This window comes from Nicotiana sylvestris, chromosome 6, assembly GCF_000393655.2.
Source record: "Nicotiana sylvestris chromosome 6, ASM39365v2, whole genome shotgun sequence".
Classification (NCBI taxonomy): Eukaryota; Viridiplantae; Streptophyta; class Magnoliopsida; order Solanales; family Solanaceae; genus Nicotiana; species Nicotiana sylvestris.
The window spans coordinates 185,319,008-185,340,185 of NC_091062.1; the positions used below are offsets into that span (position 1 = coordinate 185,319,008).

The 21,178-nt window shown below is 31.8% G+C and overlaps 2 protein-coding genes across 2 annotated transcripts; both read right to left on the bottom strand.

Annotated features, from left to right (window-relative positions):
• Positions 1–11,490: 11,490 nt before the first annotated feature.
• On the bottom strand, positions 11,491–12,960 carry LOC138871802 (uncharacterized). The gene is made up of 3 exons (XM_070149706.1): positions 12,788–12,960; positions 12,496–12,694; positions 11,491–11,721 (listed from the first exon to the last, which is right to left on the bottom strand). Exons 1-3 carry the CDS (start codon positions 12,958–12,960, stop codon positions 11,491–11,493), a joined length of 603 nt encoding a protein of 200 aa, XP_070005807.1.
• A 1,569-nt stretch (positions 12,961–14,529) lies between these two features.
• On the bottom strand, positions 14,530–20,341 carry LOC104219829 (F-box/LRR-repeat protein 17-like). The gene is made up of 11 exons (XM_009770571.2): positions 19,520–20,341; positions 19,039–19,140; positions 18,466–18,610; positions 18,208–18,392; positions 17,993–18,097; positions 16,797–16,894; positions 16,487–16,704; positions 16,344–16,410; positions 16,160–16,245; positions 14,988–15,086; positions 14,530–14,803 (listed from the first exon to the last, which is right to left on the bottom strand). Exons 1-11 carry the CDS (start codon positions 20,164–20,166, stop codon positions 14,741–14,743), a joined length of 1,815 nt encoding a protein of 604 aa, XP_009768873.1. The 5' UTR covers positions 20,167–20,341; the 3' UTR covers positions 14,530–14,740.
• Between the last annotated feature and the right edge of the window lie 837 nt (positions 20,342–21,178).

The following is a 21,178-nucleotide window of genomic DNA, read 5'->3' on the forward strand; positions in this document are numbered from 1 at the left end:
TTGGTACCTTATTTCCGGCAGCCTAAGGTCAAGGGATTGAATCCCTTACCAAATGTTTTGTTTCATTTTTTTCTTAACTTCTTTTCTTTCTATTTTTACTAACGTAATTTTTCTTTTTATTCTTTAAATCGCTAAAGTAATCAATTCCCAATTTCTCAGTTCCCACACGCCTAACGTTTACTCGATTTTCCCATCCCGGAATAATACACCGATCTTCTCGGAATACTAGATACGCTTCTGCACCCGATGTCCGGGACTTATTTTGGGATTCGATTAATCATAGTGTATTTGTTTTTGTTTTAGGATTTCAAAGGGAAATGTAAAATGATACTCCCCGATCTCAAATATTATTAGTCATCTTGAGGAATCAATTTATTTCCAAATATTTGAGGTTATAGAAATACAAGAATATATGACTTGAAAATATAATACACAGTACATCGTCCTTTTATGTTTAACATTGTATTTACATGAACCGACAAGCCTAAAACTTTTGAGACTTTGGTCAGAAAATTAAATTATAAACCCCAAAAGAAACAGGCTAAGACATTCTCATATCCAGCAAAGCTTACATATTTTGGGTTCCCTAAAGGCCACACACTTACATGGCAAAACTAATCAAAACAGAGAAGCATTTTATTAAAGTATTTGTCACGTTACGTGTTTATGTAGAAACTCATATATATATATATATTATATTAAAAGCATGAAGGCCCTTAGCGAAATGTCGTTCGCCTTTTTTACCCTTTAAAACTAGAGTTCAGACTAGACAAAATAGTCTTTTAAATATTATCCTAATATTTAAAAATATTTATTTAATTATCTCCCTAATATTTAGGAATGGACATTTAATTGTTTCCTTTATATTTAGGAATAATCATTTAATTATTTTCTTAATATTTAGGATTTCAAAATTAATTAAAATTTTAGATATTAAATCACTCCTTATTCAAACTATATACAAAACTTCTATAATCGAAGAATTTAAAATAAAGAAAAAATTTAGCTTTATAAATTCTTTCCTTTTAAAATTCATTACTTCTAACACCAAAGATTTAAGCAATAACTCTTAGCTAAATATTAAAAACGATTTTACTTAAATATTCTCTTACCAAATATTTGGAAGTTTGACCCTAGATGTCGTATCAATTTAAAATCTAAGAACTAAAATAAATTCAATTTAAGGAATTTATTTAATAACAAGACAATACTTTAGAATGGAAAAGAATGATTTTCTTAACATAATTTTCTATTATATTTTGATTAAATTAAGTAATATGATATCTTATTTATTAAATGCAAACTGAGATATATTATTCTTAATTTCTTAAGGATTATACAAAGTTCAACCAAGATATTATCATAGTTGGGTAAATACTTACTCACACCATGTGTTTACACCAAACTATATTAACTCACTATGGTTAATTAATTTAATTAGATGAGAATGAATATAATTTACTATGGTTAAATGATTGAAATCCATATGCAAGACACATGCCATGTATCTATTGGTTATGTGTAAACATCCAGTGCGGGTAATAATAATATATTTTTAATTATTTTATTACTTTCATATTAAATTAAAATTAAGAAATACAAATTATGAGGAATAATTGGGATCTCAAATTAATAAAAATTTATTTATTATATTTTTTCTCTCACTTAAACTATGTAGGAAATTGTTTATCTATCTATACTATATTAAAAGCACGAAATCCCTATTGAAATATCTTTTTTACTATTTAAAAGCTAATTTTACTCTAGATAAAATAGTCATTTAATTATTTTCCTAATTTAGGACTTCAAATCAACTAGAATTTTACTTACGAAGATCCTAACAATTAGGACTTCAAATTGAATTAAATTTTAACTTATTAAATCATTCCTTATTTGATCAGTTTTTTATAAATATTCTTTTGGAGTTTAGTACATTTCATTAAAGTTATTTTAATTCTTAGCCTATGAGGTATATAATAGTATGTTTCTCTCTCTAAATTATCAATAATTGATTGCCTAAAATATGAAACATCCATCAACAATGCATGTTCGCCTTTTTCCTGTTAACATTTAAGAGTTTTGATTATCTCAACTTTAAATTTCTAGAAGATTGAACTAAAATGATGTTAATTTAGAAATAAATTAAGCTACAGTCATACTATGCGAATTTGTAACTACGTTTCATTTTTTAAACTTAAGATAAACTAATGCATTTGGAACTCTTGAAATAGCTATATATTTGTCATCCTCCCCCCAATCCCCCCCCCCCCCCCCCCCATAATTTTAAAAAATTGACCTTAATAATGTGAACTCTTGAAATTTCAAAGTTGTCAATAGCATAGTGCATTTAGAGTGAGTTTAGGATAGTATTAACTTTTATTTGGTGTTGGATAAACGTGCAAAGTAGGGAATTTAGACTTAGATCAATAAGAATCTAGATAATTTGTTTACACAAGAAGAGGTTCATTTGGCTTGTCTATAATTTTGATTAACTTTGAATGAACAATTATTTTTTTGTATAATAACATTATGAACGTAGAGTTTACAAAGAGTTGGTAGATGAAATAACAACCTATCATATTTGTATCTTATATAATTAAATATTTATAATTATAAATACTATAGAACTAATTACATTAAATTCTTTCAGAAATGTTGAATTCAACTATATATTGCATCAATGTACTAATATTTATTTTCATCATTTAAACATATATTGCATTGAATTTAACCTCCATCGCTATGTTTCTATAATTCATATATATTTTATATTGACTAACGTGATGCACACGTGCAACGCACGTACACTAAAATTATAGTATATTAAAAGCACGAAGCCCCTTAGCGAAATGTCGTTCACCTTTTTTATCCTTTAAAAATAGATTATATATTGGACAAAATAGTAATTAAATAATTTTTTTGATTTTTAAGGCTTTGAAATCAACTAAAATTCTCTTTCCTTACTTGAATTAGGTAGAAACTACTAATTTTAAAGACTTTTAACTCAACTAAATTTTACTTAATAATTCCTTCCTTATTTGAAATTACCCATATTTCCTAGAACGTCCAACAAAGTAAATGTTGATTCGTTAGGATTCTAAAGTTTTAGAAGTGATTTAAACCACTTTTTTATTTGTCCTCATTGAAATTAATAACTAAATTTTTATAAACAGTTATAATGCAAAAATCCTATCAACTCAATCAAAATTATCGAAGTCATTATGTAGAGCTCCTTTTTATTTATTTTTTATATAATTTTTTAAGGAGTATTTGTTCTAAAGTTCACCTTTAGCTATTGCCTTTTGCTTTCACATAACAAATATTTGTTTGCAAGAAACTATTTTGTCATCTATCATAATATGTTGATGAACTCTGTTTATTTTCAACCTTTGTATATGTTTAAATTTCTTCTTCTGTTAAATTTCGAGCATCCAGATATTTATTGGGGTTCTTTGAATAAAATTTTATATTGGATAAAATTATAATCTAAGTTAATCTTTTTAATATTTAGAACTTTATAATCAACCGAGATTTTCTTACTAAATTATTTCTTACTTGAACTAACATAACCTTAATAAAAGAATGTTACTATATTAGTTTATGGTGCACGTTACAAATTTAGTGATAATATTGCTTCTCTTCATGTTTTCTCCATGCACACGTTGTGTTTTATCTATATTTTCTTTTTCATTAGTTTTAATTAATTATTTTAGACTAAATTAGATTAAAATAAATTTGTTGGTGATAAATATATATAAAATTATAAGAAACAAATATATCAGCATAAATATGCATTGCATAGATATAATTATAATTTTCATTAATATTTTAAATGTTGGATATTACAATTTATTTTTAAATATTGAATTAGCTAATATTTTTATTCTATGTATTTTAATTATCTTAGTAAAAAAAAGACTAAGTACGAACTATAACTAAAGCTGATAATTCGTTGCCACTCCTTCTCAATTAAAAATTTATAACTGGTAATACAATTAAAATCAATTAATTTTATATGACTTAATTATCTTAGCAAAAATAAAAAATAAAAAGAAAGAAAGACTATTTATGAAAAAGCATGTTTGATCCTCAGGTTATATAATAGTATGTCCATTGCCTTTTAATCAAATCTATAAATTTTATGTACTAAAATTTAAATACACATTCTAATAGATATTATTATTTGATATAAATTATTTCAATATCCATAATTATCATACCCTTTAATTCAATATAAATTCTAAAAATATTTTGGAAATGATACTTAACAATTGTACATAGTTTAATAATTTTTATATGATTAGTAAAGTTTTATACTAATTAATATGAGATATATGCGCAAAGTACAAAGCCCTTTAGTGAAATTGTCTTTTTTATCCTTTAAAAATAGATTTCACGTTAGATAAATTTATAATTTTAAGTTGCTTTTCTAATTTTTAGGTAGAAAATCCCAATATCTAACACATTAAATTTGTTTAACTTTTTACCATATATGAATTTCCTTATTTGAAGTCCCTTATTATTAAAGCTATCTTAAACTATACGATTTTCTTACTTTTAGAAACTTTAGAAATTATGCATTAGCAAAATTTTGTAGGAGTCAAAAGCACAATGATTCCTGGAGCACAACAATTCAAAATTGACATACTATTTAACTATTTGAAAGTAGAATTTTTATTGAATAAAATTATAATTATAATAAGTATATAAATTTGGGATGAGCGAATTCAAAATATTGAGAACAAATAATTAAGTCGTTAAATTAACTGATTAGCAAAATAATTCGATGTAACTATTTTTAAATTCATCGTATAAGTAAAAAAAAAACTCAAGTTGATAAAACTCTTAAGGTACATAAATTAATGGTGAAAAAAGTAAAAAAAAAATTGATTATAATATTAAACTAAGAGTCAAATTGATAACAATGCAAATTTAAAGCAATAAGGACGAAATAGTAGAGGATAAAATGTATTAAAAATGAGTTACCATTTGTTTTTTCCCTTTCTTAAATTCAGTCCAATAGGTGACATATATATATATATATATATATATATATATTATAATACATTTTATCCTCTATTTCTTATATATACTAAATATGAGTAATTTATTATAAAATATTATTCAAAATTAGTTATTCTTTAAACCTTACATTATCACTATCAATTTTTAGGAGGTATAGCGCCAATTTTTTCATCCTAAATTTCTAAAAGACCAAAAGATTGAATTTTAATTTTGAAATTCTGATAAGTCCTTTTTAAATAACAAATAAGGCATCTGAAACTTTTGTAGTATATGGCATCTTTATTTATTGATCTATCTAACTGGGAATAATATTTGTCATTTTCAATTTTTTTTTAACTTTTAGTTTATATTTTTACGGAATTCTTAAAAACTTATATATTCATTGATACGGGTACATGCGCAAAGCGCGTACCCTAAGACTAGTATATATATATATGCTTAATTAGTATTACCTGTATGATAGCTGGTAGGGGTGTACATAGGTCGGGTTAGTTCAAATTTTGTAACCAAATCAAACTAATTGTGTCAGGTTATTAAATCTAAAGACCAAACCAAACCAATAAAACTTGTGTTTTTCAATCTCGGTTTTTCTAGGGTTATTCGGGTTTTTTCGGGGGATTTTCCGATAAAATCTTCGTAGCACAAAACATATAACTTGTGCTCAAAATATTTCGTTAATCCTAGTAAGATACAACTATATAAGGTGTTTCCTAAGAAAATAATATAAAATATAAGATGTGTCATGGCATTATCCTAAAATATCCAACAATAAAGACAATAAAATTATGTAATATAAATATTGCTAATTAAAAAGCCATAATAAAATAAATATAATCTAAAAGTACTAAATCATGCTAAAATAAGTAGACTAATAAGGAACTATTAATTACATCACTAAATGCAAAATAAAAAATAAAAATAGGTTATGCATTTTTATCTAAATTATTGCAAAATAAAAAATAGATATTCAATACATTGTCATTCGTAGTATTGAATTGAATGTCTTTTGTTAGCATTATTATTGATTTGATTTTGGTTTGGGCTTTTGTTAGCATTATTTAAGTTACTAATATTAATAGCTATAAAACTTATTGGAACATTCAAAAGTTTTAAGTTCAACCTTGAAATAGTACCTTAAAAGATAAAATTATGAAAAAAATTTAAGAAATATTTATAAATTACATCACAATAAGTATATTTATATATTAAATATATCTAAAATTTCTATATATGTAATGTCGGCTTAGCTTGGTTTCGGTTTGACTTTCTTTATCTAAAACCAAACTAAACCACTTATGGTCGGGGTTTTTTTTCCAACATCAAACCAAATCAAACCAAATTATAGTCGGGGTTTTTTTCTCGATTTAACTCGGATTATTGGGTTGGTGCGATTTGTCGATTTTCTTTGTATACCCCTAATAGCTCGTATATAACTCCCCCTCCCCCTCCACCCCCACCCCTTTACCCAATTTTAGCTCGTATATAATTGAACCCCCACACCTTTACCCAATTTTTTTTGGTTTCTCACCTAGAGTCTGTTATCTGCTTTAGAACCAAAAATATATTCTATTACCTTTATTAATAATTAATATCCAAAAAGATTACAAAATATTCTTGTAAATTATGATATGACCTATACCGGTATATAAGTAGTTTCAAGACTATGTTAATCATACACTGAATTTAAAATACCAATAGAAGTGGAGAGTTCCTTCAAATAGCAAAAGATTATGTGAACTATTAAATCATATGATATTGAGCATTTTCCCCTCTCTTCTCGAGAAACAAGTCGGTTATTCCTTTACAAAATTGTGCTCATCGGGAAGTTCACTTTAAAGGTAAAAGTGTTTCATATCAAAAGCGACTACATTCTCATAATTTTAATTCGAAACTTCTAATTAAAAATAAAGGTTTACTTACTACCCACGACAGCTCATCTTTACAATATTGCTAAAAAAAATTGCTTAACACAAAAACCAGACAAAAGAGATGGAGATAAATTTTGTAAACTATTGGCAGACAGTATAAACAGTCTCAATTGCAAATATTAATTGCTCTCAAAGCAACATAAAGCATCTTCTATGAAAAAAAACAACTAACTGAATTTCAATCTCAAGTAAGCCTGAATCGATTATATAAATTCTGAATGACCCTCACTAACTAATCTCATTTCAATCCAATAGATATTTACAAAATCTTCCCACAAAATAAACTAGAGCAATTTGAATGATAATTTGTAAGACAAACGAAACAAGAGTAGCAACTAGCAAAAGGAAAAAAACTTTGCAGAGAACAATGCATGTGAAATACCACCGAGGATTACGGTAGAATGAGTAGAATTCTATCCTTGATCAGAAATCTCGAGTTCAAGGGAAAAAAAATCCTCATAACGAGCGATACTTCCTTTAATCGGTCTTACTTAATACGAATCTATATTAATCGGGGTCACAAATGACAAAACCTATACCAGAACAAGACATGTGGAATGAGTTAAATCCCAAAAAGAAAAAGGAATGAGTTGAATCCGAAAAGGCACGCACGTATGAAGTATTAAATAGCGATAGGGAGATGTGGGCCTAGCCGCACGTGTAATTGAGTTCTGGACTTTGGTACCATTTGAATACTTACTTTCTTGTCTGTAGGTATGGGTTGGCTTTGGGTCAGTCCATGGCCCATTAGCATGTTCTTGTGTTTATTCTTATCCACTTATTCTTCAATATTCCACCTCATATTCATGTCCATTCATACATCAAACTTCCCAGACACAAAGCATTCTATTTTATTTGAGTAAAGATGAAAATTATATAATTAAAAAGGTAAAAATTGGAACTTTGTTATAAAATATAACCCAAAATAACAATATAGAACAAGCAAAACAAATTAAGAGATATAGATACAAAGAGAGGAAGAGAGATTCTTATTTCTTCTTCAATTATGTGTATTTTCCTATCTATTACAAGGCCTTTATATAGGCATAAAAAGTGAAGAAAATATGTCATGGAATATGTCATTGAACATACAAAATATGTCATTGAATATGTCATTAAGCATTTGAGATGAAGATCATGGAAGAAGAGTAGACATCCATCATAATGTGATATTTATCATAACACTCCCCCTTGGATGTCCAAAGATAATGTGCCTCGTTAAAACCTTATTAGGAAAAAAAACTCTATGAAAAAAAATCCTAGTGAAGGAAAAAGAGTACACATGTTTAGAAATACGCCTTTTGGTTGCCTCGTTAAAAACCTTGCAAGGAAAACCCAGTGGGACAAAACCTTGTAAGGGAAAAAGAGTACAACGCGTATTAACTCCCCTGATGAGAGCATCAACTCACATCCTTGAGTCTTCGCATCCCAATTTTGTACACCAGTTTCTTGAAGGTTGATGTTGGTAGAGATTTGGTGAACAAATCAGCCATATTATCACTTGAACGAATTTGTTGCACATTGATATCACCATTCTTTGAAGATCATGTGTAAAAAATAACTTTGGGGAAATGTGTTTTGTCCTATCTCCTTTTATGAATCCTCCCTTCAATTGGGCTATGCATGCTGCATTGTCTTCATACAAAATTGTGGGTAGTTTTTCACACTTCAAACTACATTTGTCTCGGATAAGATGTATTATAGACCTCAACCAAATACATTCTCGACTTGCTTCATGAATAGCAATTATCTCAGCATGATTAGAAGAAGTAGTCACGATTGATTGCTTAGTCGATCGCCAAGATATGGCAGTGCCGCCATATGTAAACACATAACCTGTTTAAGATCGAGCCTTATGCGGGTCAGATAAATACCCAGCATCGGCATAACCAACAAGATCGGGATTGCAATCATTGCCATAAAATAAGCTCATGTCGGTAGTCCCTTTTAGATATCGCAATATGTGTTTGATCCCATTCCAGTATCTCCTTGTAGGAGCAGAGCTATATCTTGCTAAGACATTAACCGAAAAAGTTATGTCAGGCCTTGTAGTGTTAGCGAGATACATTAGTGCACCAATTACACTAAGATATGGTACTTCAGTACCAAGAAGCTCTTCATTCTTTTCTTGAGGTCGAAACGGGTCCTTATTCACATCAAGTGATCGAACAATCATCGAAGTACTTAATGGATGTGCTCCATCCATGTAAAACCATTTCAATACCTTTTTAATGTAGGCCGATTGATGAACAAAAATCTCATTTGTCAAATGTTCAATTTGCAAACCGAGACATAATTTTGCCTTTCCGAGATCTTTCATCTCGAATTCCTTCTTTAAATAATCAGTTGCCTTTTGGAGTTCTGTAGGAGTTCCAATAAGGTTTATGCCATCAATATATACGGCAAGTAAAACAAATTCCGATGTTGTTTTCTTTATAAAAACACATGGACAAATGGCATCATTTATATAATACTCACTAAGATGGTTATACCACATTCTTCCTGATTGCTTTAGACCATACAAAGATCTTTGCAATTTGATTGAAAATGTTTCCCGGGAATTTGAATTCTGTGCGTTAGGCATTTTAAATCCCTCGAAAATTTTCATGTATATCTCATTATCAAGTGAGCCGTAAAGGTAGGCTGTAACTACATCCATTAAATGCATGTCAAGCTTTTCATGGACAGCAAAACTAATGAGATAACGGAATGTTATAGCATCCATAACAGGAGAATATGTCTCTTCATAATCGACACCAGGCCTTTGTGAAAATCCTTGTGCAACAAGGCGTGCCTTATATCTTTGTACCTCATTTTTCTCATTCTTTTTGCGTACAAAGACCCATTTGTAGCCAACAGGCTTAACACCATTAGGTGTTTGGACTACATGCCCAAAAACTTCACGTTTTGCAAGTGAACTTAACTCTAATTGGATTGCTTCTTGCCATTTTGGTCAATCAAGTCTTTGTCGATATTCTCCAACAGATTGAGGTTCAAGATCCTCACTTTCTTGCATAATGCTAGATGCAACATTATATGCAAAGATGTAATCTGCCACTATATCCATTCGATTCAAATTTGTCTCAATATCGATTGGATTTATTGATAGTTCCTTATTTTCTTGAGTCTCAGGCTCATTGATTTCCTCATGAATCTCAGGATTGGTTAAATCGTGAATTTCTTTATGAGACTCTTTCGTAGTGTCATCTTGATCATTTGTTTTTCTTTTTCTAGGATTTCGATCCTTAGAACCTAATGGTCTGCCACATTTTAGGCGTGCTTTTGACTCATTAGCTATGACACTAGAAGATTGTCCAATAGGGACATCAATACGGATTGGAACATTCTCTGCAGGGATATGTGATTTTGTTATCCTTTTCAAATCCGTAAATGCATCTGGCATTTGATTTGCTATTTTCTGCAAATGGATAATCTTTTGCACCTCTGTGTCACAAATAGATGCACGTGGATCAAGATGAGACAATGATGTATTTTTCCACAAAATTTCACGTTTTGTTTCACTAATTTCTCCCCCTAATTTTGGGGAAAATGTTTCATCAAATCGACAATCTGCAAAACGAGCAGTGAACAAATCTCTCGGTAATGTTTCAAGGTAACGAATAATGGAGGGTGATTCAAACCCAACATATATTCCTAACCTTCTTTGGGGACCCATCTTGGTGCGATATGGGGGTGCTACATGCACATATACAGCGCATCCAAAAATTCTTAGATGAGATATATTAGGTTCATGACCCAAAACTAATTGCAACGGGGAATATTTGTGATAATTTATCGGTCTGAGACGAATTAGCATTGTTGCATGTAAAATGGTGTTACCCCAAACAGAAGTGGGCAACTTCATTTTCATGAGTAACGGTCTTGCTATCAATTGCACACGTTTAATTAAAGACTCTGCAAGGCCATTTTGAGTGTGAACATGAGCTACAGGATGTTCCACTTTTATCCCAATTGATAAGCAATAATCATTAAATGCTTGGGATGAAAACTCAGCAGCATTATCAAGTCTAATAGACTTAATTGGATTATCGGAAAATTGTGCCCGTAATCAGATTATTTGTGTCATTAATTTTGCAAACGCGAGGTTGCGAGATGACAATAGGCATACATGAGACCATCTAGAGGATGCATCTATTAAGACCATAAAATATCTAAACGACCCATTAGGTGGGTGAATAGGTCCACAAATGTCCCATTGTATACGTTCTAAAAACGCAGGGGACTCAATTCCAACCTTTGTTGGTGATGGTCTTATAATTAACTTGCTTTGATAACAAGAAGTGCAAGAAAATTCATTATTTAAAAGAATTTTCAAATTCTTTAATGGATGCCCATTTGAGTTTTCTATGATTCGTCTCATCATAATTGATCCAGGATGGCCCAATCGATCATGCCAAAGTACAAAAGTATTGTAAGCAGTAACCTTTTGGTTTAAGGTAGAATGTGCCTCAATTGCACTAATTTTTGTCCAATACAGGCCACAAGATAAAGATAGGAACTTCTCAATAATTCTTTTCTAGCCAGAGACATTCTTGGTAACGATGAGATATTCCATATTATTCTCATCTATTGTCTCAATATGAAATCCATTTTTGCGGATATCTTTAAAACTCAACAAGTTCCTCTTGGACTTGGAGGAGAACATTGCATTCTCAATGATAATTATTGTTCCCATAGGCAGAGTTATAGTAGCTCTTCCAGAGCCTTCAATTAGATTACTACTACCAGAAATTGTAGTAATATCTGCCTTACACATACTTAAATGAGAGAAATATTTCTTCTCTTTGAATATTGTATGTGTCGTACATGAATCAATTAAGCAAATATTTTTATAATTGAACTTTGATCCAAGTTTGCTTTGAAAGATATCCATATTTGCTTCTCATAGTTTGACATACAAAAGAAGTATATGAATAAATATTAGTATTTTTAGAGAAAAATGGAAAAGAAATAAAGTTAAACCAATAATTCAATAATAGTCTTTAATGCATTTTCTGGCAAATTCTAATTATTATACAAATAATTACGCAAAAAAAATAATACAAGTACACATATGACTAATACAACTACAACAAATTTATTTACACGTATAAATTATTTGCATTTTCCTACACATTGTATGAAACTTAATTGATCCGTGTAAGAAAAGAACATACTCATAAAAAAAATTTAGGGTAAAGTAACAAAAGTTGTTCCAGGGTGCTTGTAAACCTTTTCTTAAAGAGAATTAAAGCAATGTATAGGAAAGTTAAAATCGTTAAAAGATCATTGAGACTAGAATACTAATTAATAGGATATTACTCATTGTTTGTGAAATTTATAAAATTTCGAAAATAAAAATATTCTTAAGAACTACATAAGAAGAATTATAGAGTGCAATAAAAATTTCAAGATGTTTATTCATTACATACTACGAATAAAAAAGCATAAAAATTAAATTGCTAAATCATCTCTAAACACAGATCCATCACCGATCAAGTGGTTTATTTTTTCATTAGGGTACTCAAAAAAAATCTGTCACATCCAAGTGGGTGATGTCAAATTCATTGTTTCGTTCAGCCACAAGTAGAAGAGAAATCAACTGAGAGTACTTTGTGAAGCCTTTCTCTCGGTACTGTTGTTGCAAGACCATATTGGAGGCATGAAACGTTGTAAATGTTTTTTCAAACATATCATAGTCACTGATATTATCTCCACAGAGTTTCAATTTAGAAGTAATTCTAAACATAGCAGAATTATATTCAGAAACAGACTTAAAGTCTTGAAGCCTAAGATGAGCCTAATCATATCGTGCTTGTGGAAGAGTGACCAACTTTAAGTTGTCATATCTTTCCTTTAAACCATTCCACAAAACAAATGGATCTTTCACTGTGAGATATTCAATTTTTAACCCTTCATCAAGGTGATGGCACAAGAAAATCAAAGCCTTAGCACAGTCTTGTGTAGATGCTTTATCTTTATCTTTAATGGCGTCTCCAAAACCCATTGCATCTAAATGGATTTCAGCATCCAATACTCATGTCATATAGTTCTTGCCCGAAATTTCAAGGGCAACGAACTTTCTTTTCATAATATCAGACATTTAAAAAAATACAAATTTGAGAAAAATTATACCTTAATTTTCTCAAAGATCTTCTTGAGATGGTAGAGCCTCGTGCTGATAACATGTTATAAAATATAACCCAAAATAACAATATAGAACAAGAAAAACAAACTAAGAGATATAGATAGAAAGAGAGGAAGAGAGATTCTTATTTCTTCTTCAATTGTGTGTATTTTCCTATCTATTACAAGGCCTTTATATAGGCATAAAAAATGAAGAAAATATGTCATGGAATATTTCATTGAACATACAAAATATGTCATTGAATATGTCATTAAGCATTTGAGATGAAGATCATGAAAGAAGAGTAAACATCCATCATAATGTGATATTTATCATAACAAACTTGTAGTTGTGTGTGTACAATTCTTTTTTTTAATAATTGTGGTGACCAAACCAGCTTGTGCGCACTTGACTAATTATACAAAATACCTACCACCTCGTATCAGCAATAGATACCAAGTAACTTATATAAATCTTTTTTTAATTGACATAACTTTTGGTTTGAGGGACCCACTCTTATTAATGAGCCAACTATTACACGAAACACGTCCACTATGTTGTTAAAGGTCCATTCTAAAGAGCGGAAATAATGCCAGGTAGAGCCAAGCACATTATTTAAAATATATTCACAATTTACAATATATTTAAAAATTAGCCAATTTTGTTCAAACTTCAAGACAAGGCGTCTTAGAGTTTAAACTTCAAAATTCAAACTTCAGGATATCGTGTTCTAAAGTTCAAAAATTATGTTTAGAAGTTCGAATCTTATCTCCTAAATTTTAAATTAGTCCAGGACTAGTGTCGTGAATTTCAAATTAAGAGCTCAAAAATTCAAGACAATAAATCTTAAATTTCCAAATTCAGGACAATTATTATTTTGAAGTTTGAGTGAGTTAGCTAATCTTTAAATACATTATAAACCGTAGATATATTTTAAATAGCAAGCTTAAAAGTGGCTATTGCTACACTTCTCCCTTCTAAGGAATTGGTTTGAATCTTTCAATCATAAAAACGCTTAAGGTGCAGCATTCTATGATTACTTGTTTATATCAAGATGAAAATGAACTTACTCCAGCAACGTTTTAGTTTCCATGAGAAAGAAAAAAGAAAAGAAATTCTATGCTGAATAAGTGAATTAAGTCCAAAACTATAATTTTCATGATTAGTTATTTGGTCGAAGTAATTTCTTGTCAATCCCATTAGTTAAACCACCGTCCAACAATTTATCTTTTAACTAAAGTATAGATATATAGAAAAATCTGTTAATGATTTGAAGCAATTGAATGCACATCATCATTGCTGAGAGACCCTTCAAAGATTAAAAATTATTGGACATTTAAATAATGGTCTAATTTTTCAACTAATTTTACTCGAACTCAAAATAGAAAAAGAACAAAAGAAAGTCACTTTAAGTTTAGATACAAGATAGTCTAAAGTAGAAATGCCACATTTGCCATATCAAAACGATACTAAACAATGGATTTATTGTGGGGGAAACTTTGGTCTTTTGTTTTCGCAATATGTGACGTCTTTTTACCACAAGTTTCATAGAGTTACTTGTTTATTGAGAAAGGGAATACAATGAGCAGTTTCTCCTGTTTCTCTTCATACAACAAATTGTTATAAACTAACAATGGCAGCAGAAAACAGGCACTGTAGACTAACTTACAAGCACAGTACAACGGCGGCGCTTCGAAATCCTCTTTTTCTTCCCGTCAATTGGCTGCAAAACAAGTAAACCATGTCACCCTCTTTGATAGATATTTGAAAAGAGAAATAAGCTTCTACCCATTATTTCACTAGAATAGAAATGGGAACAGTACTAAACAGATGTCTTTAGTTCCATTCGGATAAATAATATATGAAATGAGGAACATAGCATCCAGTAAGTCATTTCTTAGTATTACCTGTGGACTGAATAAATGTGGAACCATGATCCTTTTCGAGCCATCAGGAAGACGTTTGCAATGAAAATGATCTTCTGCAGTTATAAAATCATTGCAAACCTGCATGCAACAAAAAGGGGAATCAGAGTTAATAAACACATTCTAGAAATATAATCGAAGTGCCCTTCGTTTAACTTCCCTAGAAACTTTTAGATCACTATTTTTTTTTTATTTGCACCGGGTGTCCGAGTCTCTAAGAGTCCGACTAATCCCAGGGGTATACAGGCCCTCGGCAAGGAGTTTCCCGCAAGTGCACCATGGTTAATTCAGGTTTTACCCAATCCGATGGCCCTCAAAAATTGTTTGCACCCAGTGGATTTCGAGCTTGACACCTTGAAAGGGAGTAAACCCCAAGGCTCAAGTCAATTGCCACCAGGCCAAGGGTTACTTTTAGATCACTATTTCATGCAAATGTTTCCGTTTCACCCGGAAATTTTTGTTCACAATTCCGAAAGACATCAAAAGATAACAAGCAGGGAACATAGTAATAAGTGTCTTGAAGAGAACACAAAGGAGGTTTGATTGCTAAATAGCAAGAGTCGAACACAATCATAAGAAACAAACTGACTTGCCAATAAGAAAAGAGTGAAATTGCTCTGCCACCAAGAATGTGGCCACGTTCAAACGGCATACTGGTAAAGAAGGCCGTTGCAATATAACTCATGAGCTGTGAGTTTGATGAGCTGATGCAAGATGCTGAGTTGGCATGATGATGAAGCAGCTTTTTTTTTAATTGCAGAAGATACTTTAGATATTCTTCAGTCGTGGGCCTACTCTTACGATTTATCAGTTGTGGACTTACCTAGTCTTACGATTTTTCAGTTGTGGTCTTGTGAATACCTAGTCTTTAGGCATGTTTTTTTTTTCAGTTGTAGTCTTGTGGATACCTAGTCTTTAGGGATGTATTCTGTTGGTTGAGTAATTCCTGTTTATTAGGAAGTTTCTCTTTCAGATTTTACTGTAATTCTGTTGGGAACTTATTGTATTTCAACAGCTTTCATTAAATACCAATTTGAGACTTAATAGAGACTATCTTTCCCTGTCCTCTGTATGTCTTTTGTTAACACACATCCAGGGGGGATAAAGCAGAATTAAGATGAAGTTCAGAACGTGGGAAATATCCACTAGTTTACCTGATTCTGAAGGGTTTCAACCAACATGTCCTGGCAACCTAATGCATGAACACTTTCCAGATTGGGGCACTGGAGTAACAATCTTTCTGTAAGGAAAGGTAAAAATGATTAAAGTCAATTCTAGCGAAAATGCTTTATTTTCCATAAAGCTCAAAGGCTTAAGAGGAACATCAAAAAAACAGACCTGGATTCAGATTTATACAAGAGTTCAGGTTCAAATCTTTAAGTTCTGGACAATTCAGATATAATGCCTGCATGAAAATTTCAGTCAGCTAAAGCAGAAAGGAGACAAGGAAAGCTTAGATGCTATTGACTGAAGAATCTCACATCTAATCCAGAGCAACCCCATAAGCTGAGTTTCTTCAAGCGGGTATGTTTAATAATCAGTTTTTGATATATAAGGTGCATTTTACTGTTTGAAGTTCTTTGTAACTGGAGATCATTATTTTCCTGAGTTGTACTGTCTAGATTCGGATCACAAATGGTCATACCACAGTCCATTAGCTCTAGATTAGGCAACTGAGCTGTAGCAAATTGAATGCCACCTAAAAGAATCCAACACAAATTCCAAACAAATTAGTGAACATGCAACAGGTTGCTGGGTTGGATAATCAAGGAAGCAGATATGAATGTTTACTTGAAGTGATATTTGGACAAACAGCAATGAGAAGTTTAGACAATGTCTCTGGGAATACATTGCATATCATTCCAATGCCACTATCACTAATGCTGGACCTGCAACAACAAAAAAAGCAATAGAAAATACTACCCTCAATTTCCATTCAAATAAATTAGTTGCTTCCGAAAAAAAGAAACAAATGCAATATAGGACCAATAACCATGTCTACTGAAGGTATACTTTAAGATGATATCCAAATTTCACGTTAGACTAACTTCCCTAGATCCTATTGCATATGTTTCCTTTCCATGACTTGTTCACTTTTTTATATTGCATTTCTTTACTGCTGATATTGTGCTTACCTGAGCCGACGGTCTATCGGAAATAGCCTCTCTACCTACACAAGGTAAAGGTAAGGTCTAGGTACAAACTACCCTCCCCTGACCCAACTTATGAGAATATACTGGGTATGTTGTTGTTATTGCCTAGATCCACAAAAGCAAATTGATATCCTAGTCAACCATCAACTATGGTTCAATTGCAACCACTATGTTGGTTGGTGATACAGCTTTCAGTATATCAACTAACAGCTTCTTTGGATGGTTGTTACCCATTATATTGTATTGTATATTTACTTTTAATACAATGTTTGTTTCAATTGTTACTTAAATCTTATTGTATCGTATAGTTAAATTCATCGTTTCATAACAATGAAAAGTGTCAATTTATGAAACGGCAGATTTGGTTTGGTGACGTAGTTTCCTTGCTTTTTCCTATCATCTTGCCCTTCCTTATTATTGAAAAATCATATTTTATTATTTAACCTACTTTTTTATATAATAATTCTACTTTGTATTCTATTTTTTCTTAATAATGTTGCAAGTTTATTCTTCATATTTTTAGTGTGTGACATCATGAATCGACAGCAAACGATACAATCAATCCAAACGTTGTATTTATCAAACAATACAATACAATACAATATGATAGATACATTATGAAACGATATGTAACAACAATCCAAACAAGCTGTTAAGCTCCAGTTTGTTTTGTTTAAGGGGCTGACTATTCTTTGTGGATCTGCAGACATACCAGGAAGCAAATAACCAAAAGAAGGAAACTCAACCAGTGTATCGATTACCCGACATTCATTTACTTGTTATCACCCACAGTGTGGAGGAACCACAAAAATGGCTCAGGGAAGTAAAACTTACCCGCTTAAATCAAGCAACTCTAGGCTTGAGTAGCTTGAAGCAATAGCTGCAACAGATGCATCAGTTATTTCTGACCCCAGTACAAGAGAAAGCATTTGTAACCCCCTGATGTGCAAGGTAGTAAAACAATTATTAACAAGCTTTATCAAGGGAAAATCAAGGTGCCTTTCAGAAAAGAAGGTCATAAGAGATCCAAGTGGATGAACATTGCAAACCTTAAATTTGCTGCTGTTAAAGCAAGCACAACAGCATTTGTAAGCCGGATGGAAGCAATGTGAATGCTCTGGAGTCTAGGACAGCTCCTTCCAAGACCATCCACCATGAGAGTTAGATCAGTGGTATCATTTTCTTGCCGAGAAAAATCCACAGAAATTTCCTTCAAGTTGGGGCAGTTAAAGACCTAGAGAGGTGAACACACATCACGCATATGTTTGCAGCCCAGAATAAGTACCATAACATCATACGCTATTTACCATCTTAGAGTGACAATAGAGATCTGAAAGCCAAAGAGTGGAGAGACTGGTTGAACAAAGAGTAAAACCCCCAAGATTAGAGCAGCCTTCCATCTTGAGATTAGTAAGACATCTTTTGTCAGCAACAAAACGACCCAACTCATCCCTGCATTAGATGGCATGGCTTTCATAAAATATATAGAGAATGCAATTTGCATCCCCTTAGCAACTATATATTGCATGAACCTAAATATTAGATAGGCCACTCCCACTATGCAGCTAGAGGACTTTAACTAAATGATTAGTTATCACAAAATAACAAACGTTCCAATTGGGGTACCAAATAAGTGACTATGCAGAAAAGGCATTTATGAATAATTCATGGCATCAATTCCCAAGATTGCAGAAACTATGATTTACAGACGAGGTTTTTTAACCTAGCATACCCCTTTCCTCCCAAAACCGAGTTCATTGAACTCAATATATTGCAATTGAACAAGATTAACTACGCAAGAAACATGTCCATTGGCAAAAACAAAGGGTATAACTCACAAGACTTATAGCAAATTAGAGAACTAAAGCATAGTAGCATACCCCGTGATCCGATTGACTGAGGTACCAGATGTGAAGATCTCTATCGAATCTAATTTCGGGCAGGAAAATGCAATGCATGCCAACATGGTAGCATCAACATCACTGTAAAATAGAGACCATCAGTAATAATCAATCAAATGTACATTCTGTTACTACGTATTACACAACATCATTTAACTCAAATCTAACCTAGTACCGCACAAAACTTGCATTCCAAACTTATTACAAATTTTAAAAGAATTTAAGTTATACACACTGACAATAATTCTGTATTCAAGGTTATAACATTATACAGCAATTTCATTGCAAATTATCAAATGTTAAACAAATTACAGTTTTTTTTGTTAGTATTTACTTTCATTGTTCAATCAAACTTCATTTGTTAAATAGAAAAAGTTTAGTCCTTTTATATTATTATTCCTAGATCCGATTGACAAATCCTAGATCCGACCCGCCATTCCATTTTTTTGAAAGAACCAACCTTTCCATTGTAACAGAAAGCTTAACAAGCCCAGGACACTTCTTCAACACCGATCCAACAAGTCCAATCTGGGCCTTCACCGGAACCCGAAGTCTAAGTTCCTCGGCAGACTTCCAGACCCTTCTAGAAGTATCCCTCCACCCTTTACAAACCCTAGCCGCCGTTAGCAACGCCGGAGGCGGCAATCTCTTAAACACCTCCCATAAACAATACCCCGGCAACTTTCCGGACCCGATTACATCCGATTCATTATCCGGATCCAAAAAAAACTCATCTTCCTCGTCATCAGATTTACATGAGTCAGTAACATCAATGTCATCGAATGAAAGTGCTCGCCGGAGTTGCGGGAGTATAAGACGTTGCTGCGGCGGCGGAGGAGGTGGCGGCGACTGAGGACGGACGACCGAGAGTGGAGAAGGCAAACGGAATGATTCAGGATCGGGACTGGGATTAGAACTAGGACTAGGAGTGAGATTAGGGTTTGGATTACTAATAGGATTAAGGTCCTTAGGAAAACTACAAACGTGGCCTTTTTTAGGAACACCACAACGACCACAGGTGTAACTACCCCGTTTTTTGCCTCGCTTAGGGAGGATAACGTCGGCGATAGGAGTGGCGGTGTGGGGGTGGTGTAGGCGACCCTGCATTTGTACTTTGCCGGCGCTTAGAACAAGTGACGGATCCAAAATAACTTGCAGTTATTGAAGTGTTAGATATATATATATATATTTCAGCTTTTAAATCAGAAATAATGGTGTCTAAATTTGGAATCCGCCACTTTTCGCCGGCGACAATGAAACTGTGAAATGTGTAGGTGAAAATGAGGTTAGAAATGAGTTGAAAACTTGAAATAAAGGGCGGGGGTGTTTAGTGCATGGAGGGAGAAAGGCGCGGGCTTTTTGTGCATTTTGGCGCCTGAAATCTCTCCAATTTTCTTTTTAGTAATTACTGTAATTTTTATTTACTAGTAACACTAACAAAATATATAAATGTTAAAGAATTTGATTATCAAAGGTAAAACTTAAATACAAAGAATGGTCTGGTTCAGAGTTTTTATAAATTTGTGCAGGAACTCTTAAATAAGTACTCTTATGTGAGATGTGATAATTATATCATTTTACACCCTCCTATATAAAAACAAGTGAATTTTAAAGCAAAATTACACAATATAAGGAAACTATTGTACAACCTATCCAGGTACACTATGCTAGCGTTTGGCCATAGATTCCTAAGTTTGTTTTGAAAAATCTTATTTGGGTGAAATTTGGTATGAAAATGAAAATATGTTTGGACATATGTTTTCAAAACATATTTCCCAATTTTATTTTAGAAAAACATGTGTATTATTAGGGATTTGGCACAAAATCAGCTATTGAGCTAGTTTTGGGATTTGAGATTTTGTCAAAATATAGGCAAAATTTATGACCAAACATGTGTTTGCCAAATAAAACTCAAGTTTATTTTGGCCAAACGGATCCTATATAACTCTAAAATAAGTTGAATTAATATCTTAAATTATGTATTCGGCCAAACATTACCATATTAATTAGAAAAATAGAATATAATTTTCTTTTATTTTGTTTCAGTCATATATTTTATTAGACCGGTGAGGCGATGGTAACCAAAATATACCCTCCTCAAATGGCCCTGAAATCAAAA

Coding starts and splice junctions, on each gene's coding strand:
- LOC138871802 (XM_070149706.1), bottom strand. CDS start 12,960: ATGGGTTTTGGAGACGCCATTAAAGATAAAGATAAAGCATCTACACAA. Junction 12,695..12,787: donor GAAAGATATGACAACTTAAA/GTTGGTCACTCT, acceptor TGCTATGTTTAG/AATTACTTCTAAATTGAAAC. Junction 11,722..12,495: donor TTGACATCACCCACTTGGAT/GTGACAGATTTT, acceptor AGTATGTGTAAG/GCAGATATTACTACAATTTC.
- LOC104219829 (XM_009770571.2), bottom strand. CDS start 20,166: ATGCAGGGTCGCCTACACCACCCCCACACCGCCACTCCTATCGCCGAC. Junction 19,141..19,519: donor CTTTCTGTTACAATGGAAAG/GTTGGTTCTTTC, acceptor TCTATTTTACAG/TGATGTTGATGCTACCATGT. Junction 16,411..16,486: donor GGGGTTGCTCTGGATTAGAT/GTGAGATTCTTC, acceptor ATTTTCATGCAG/GCATTATATCTGAATTGTCC.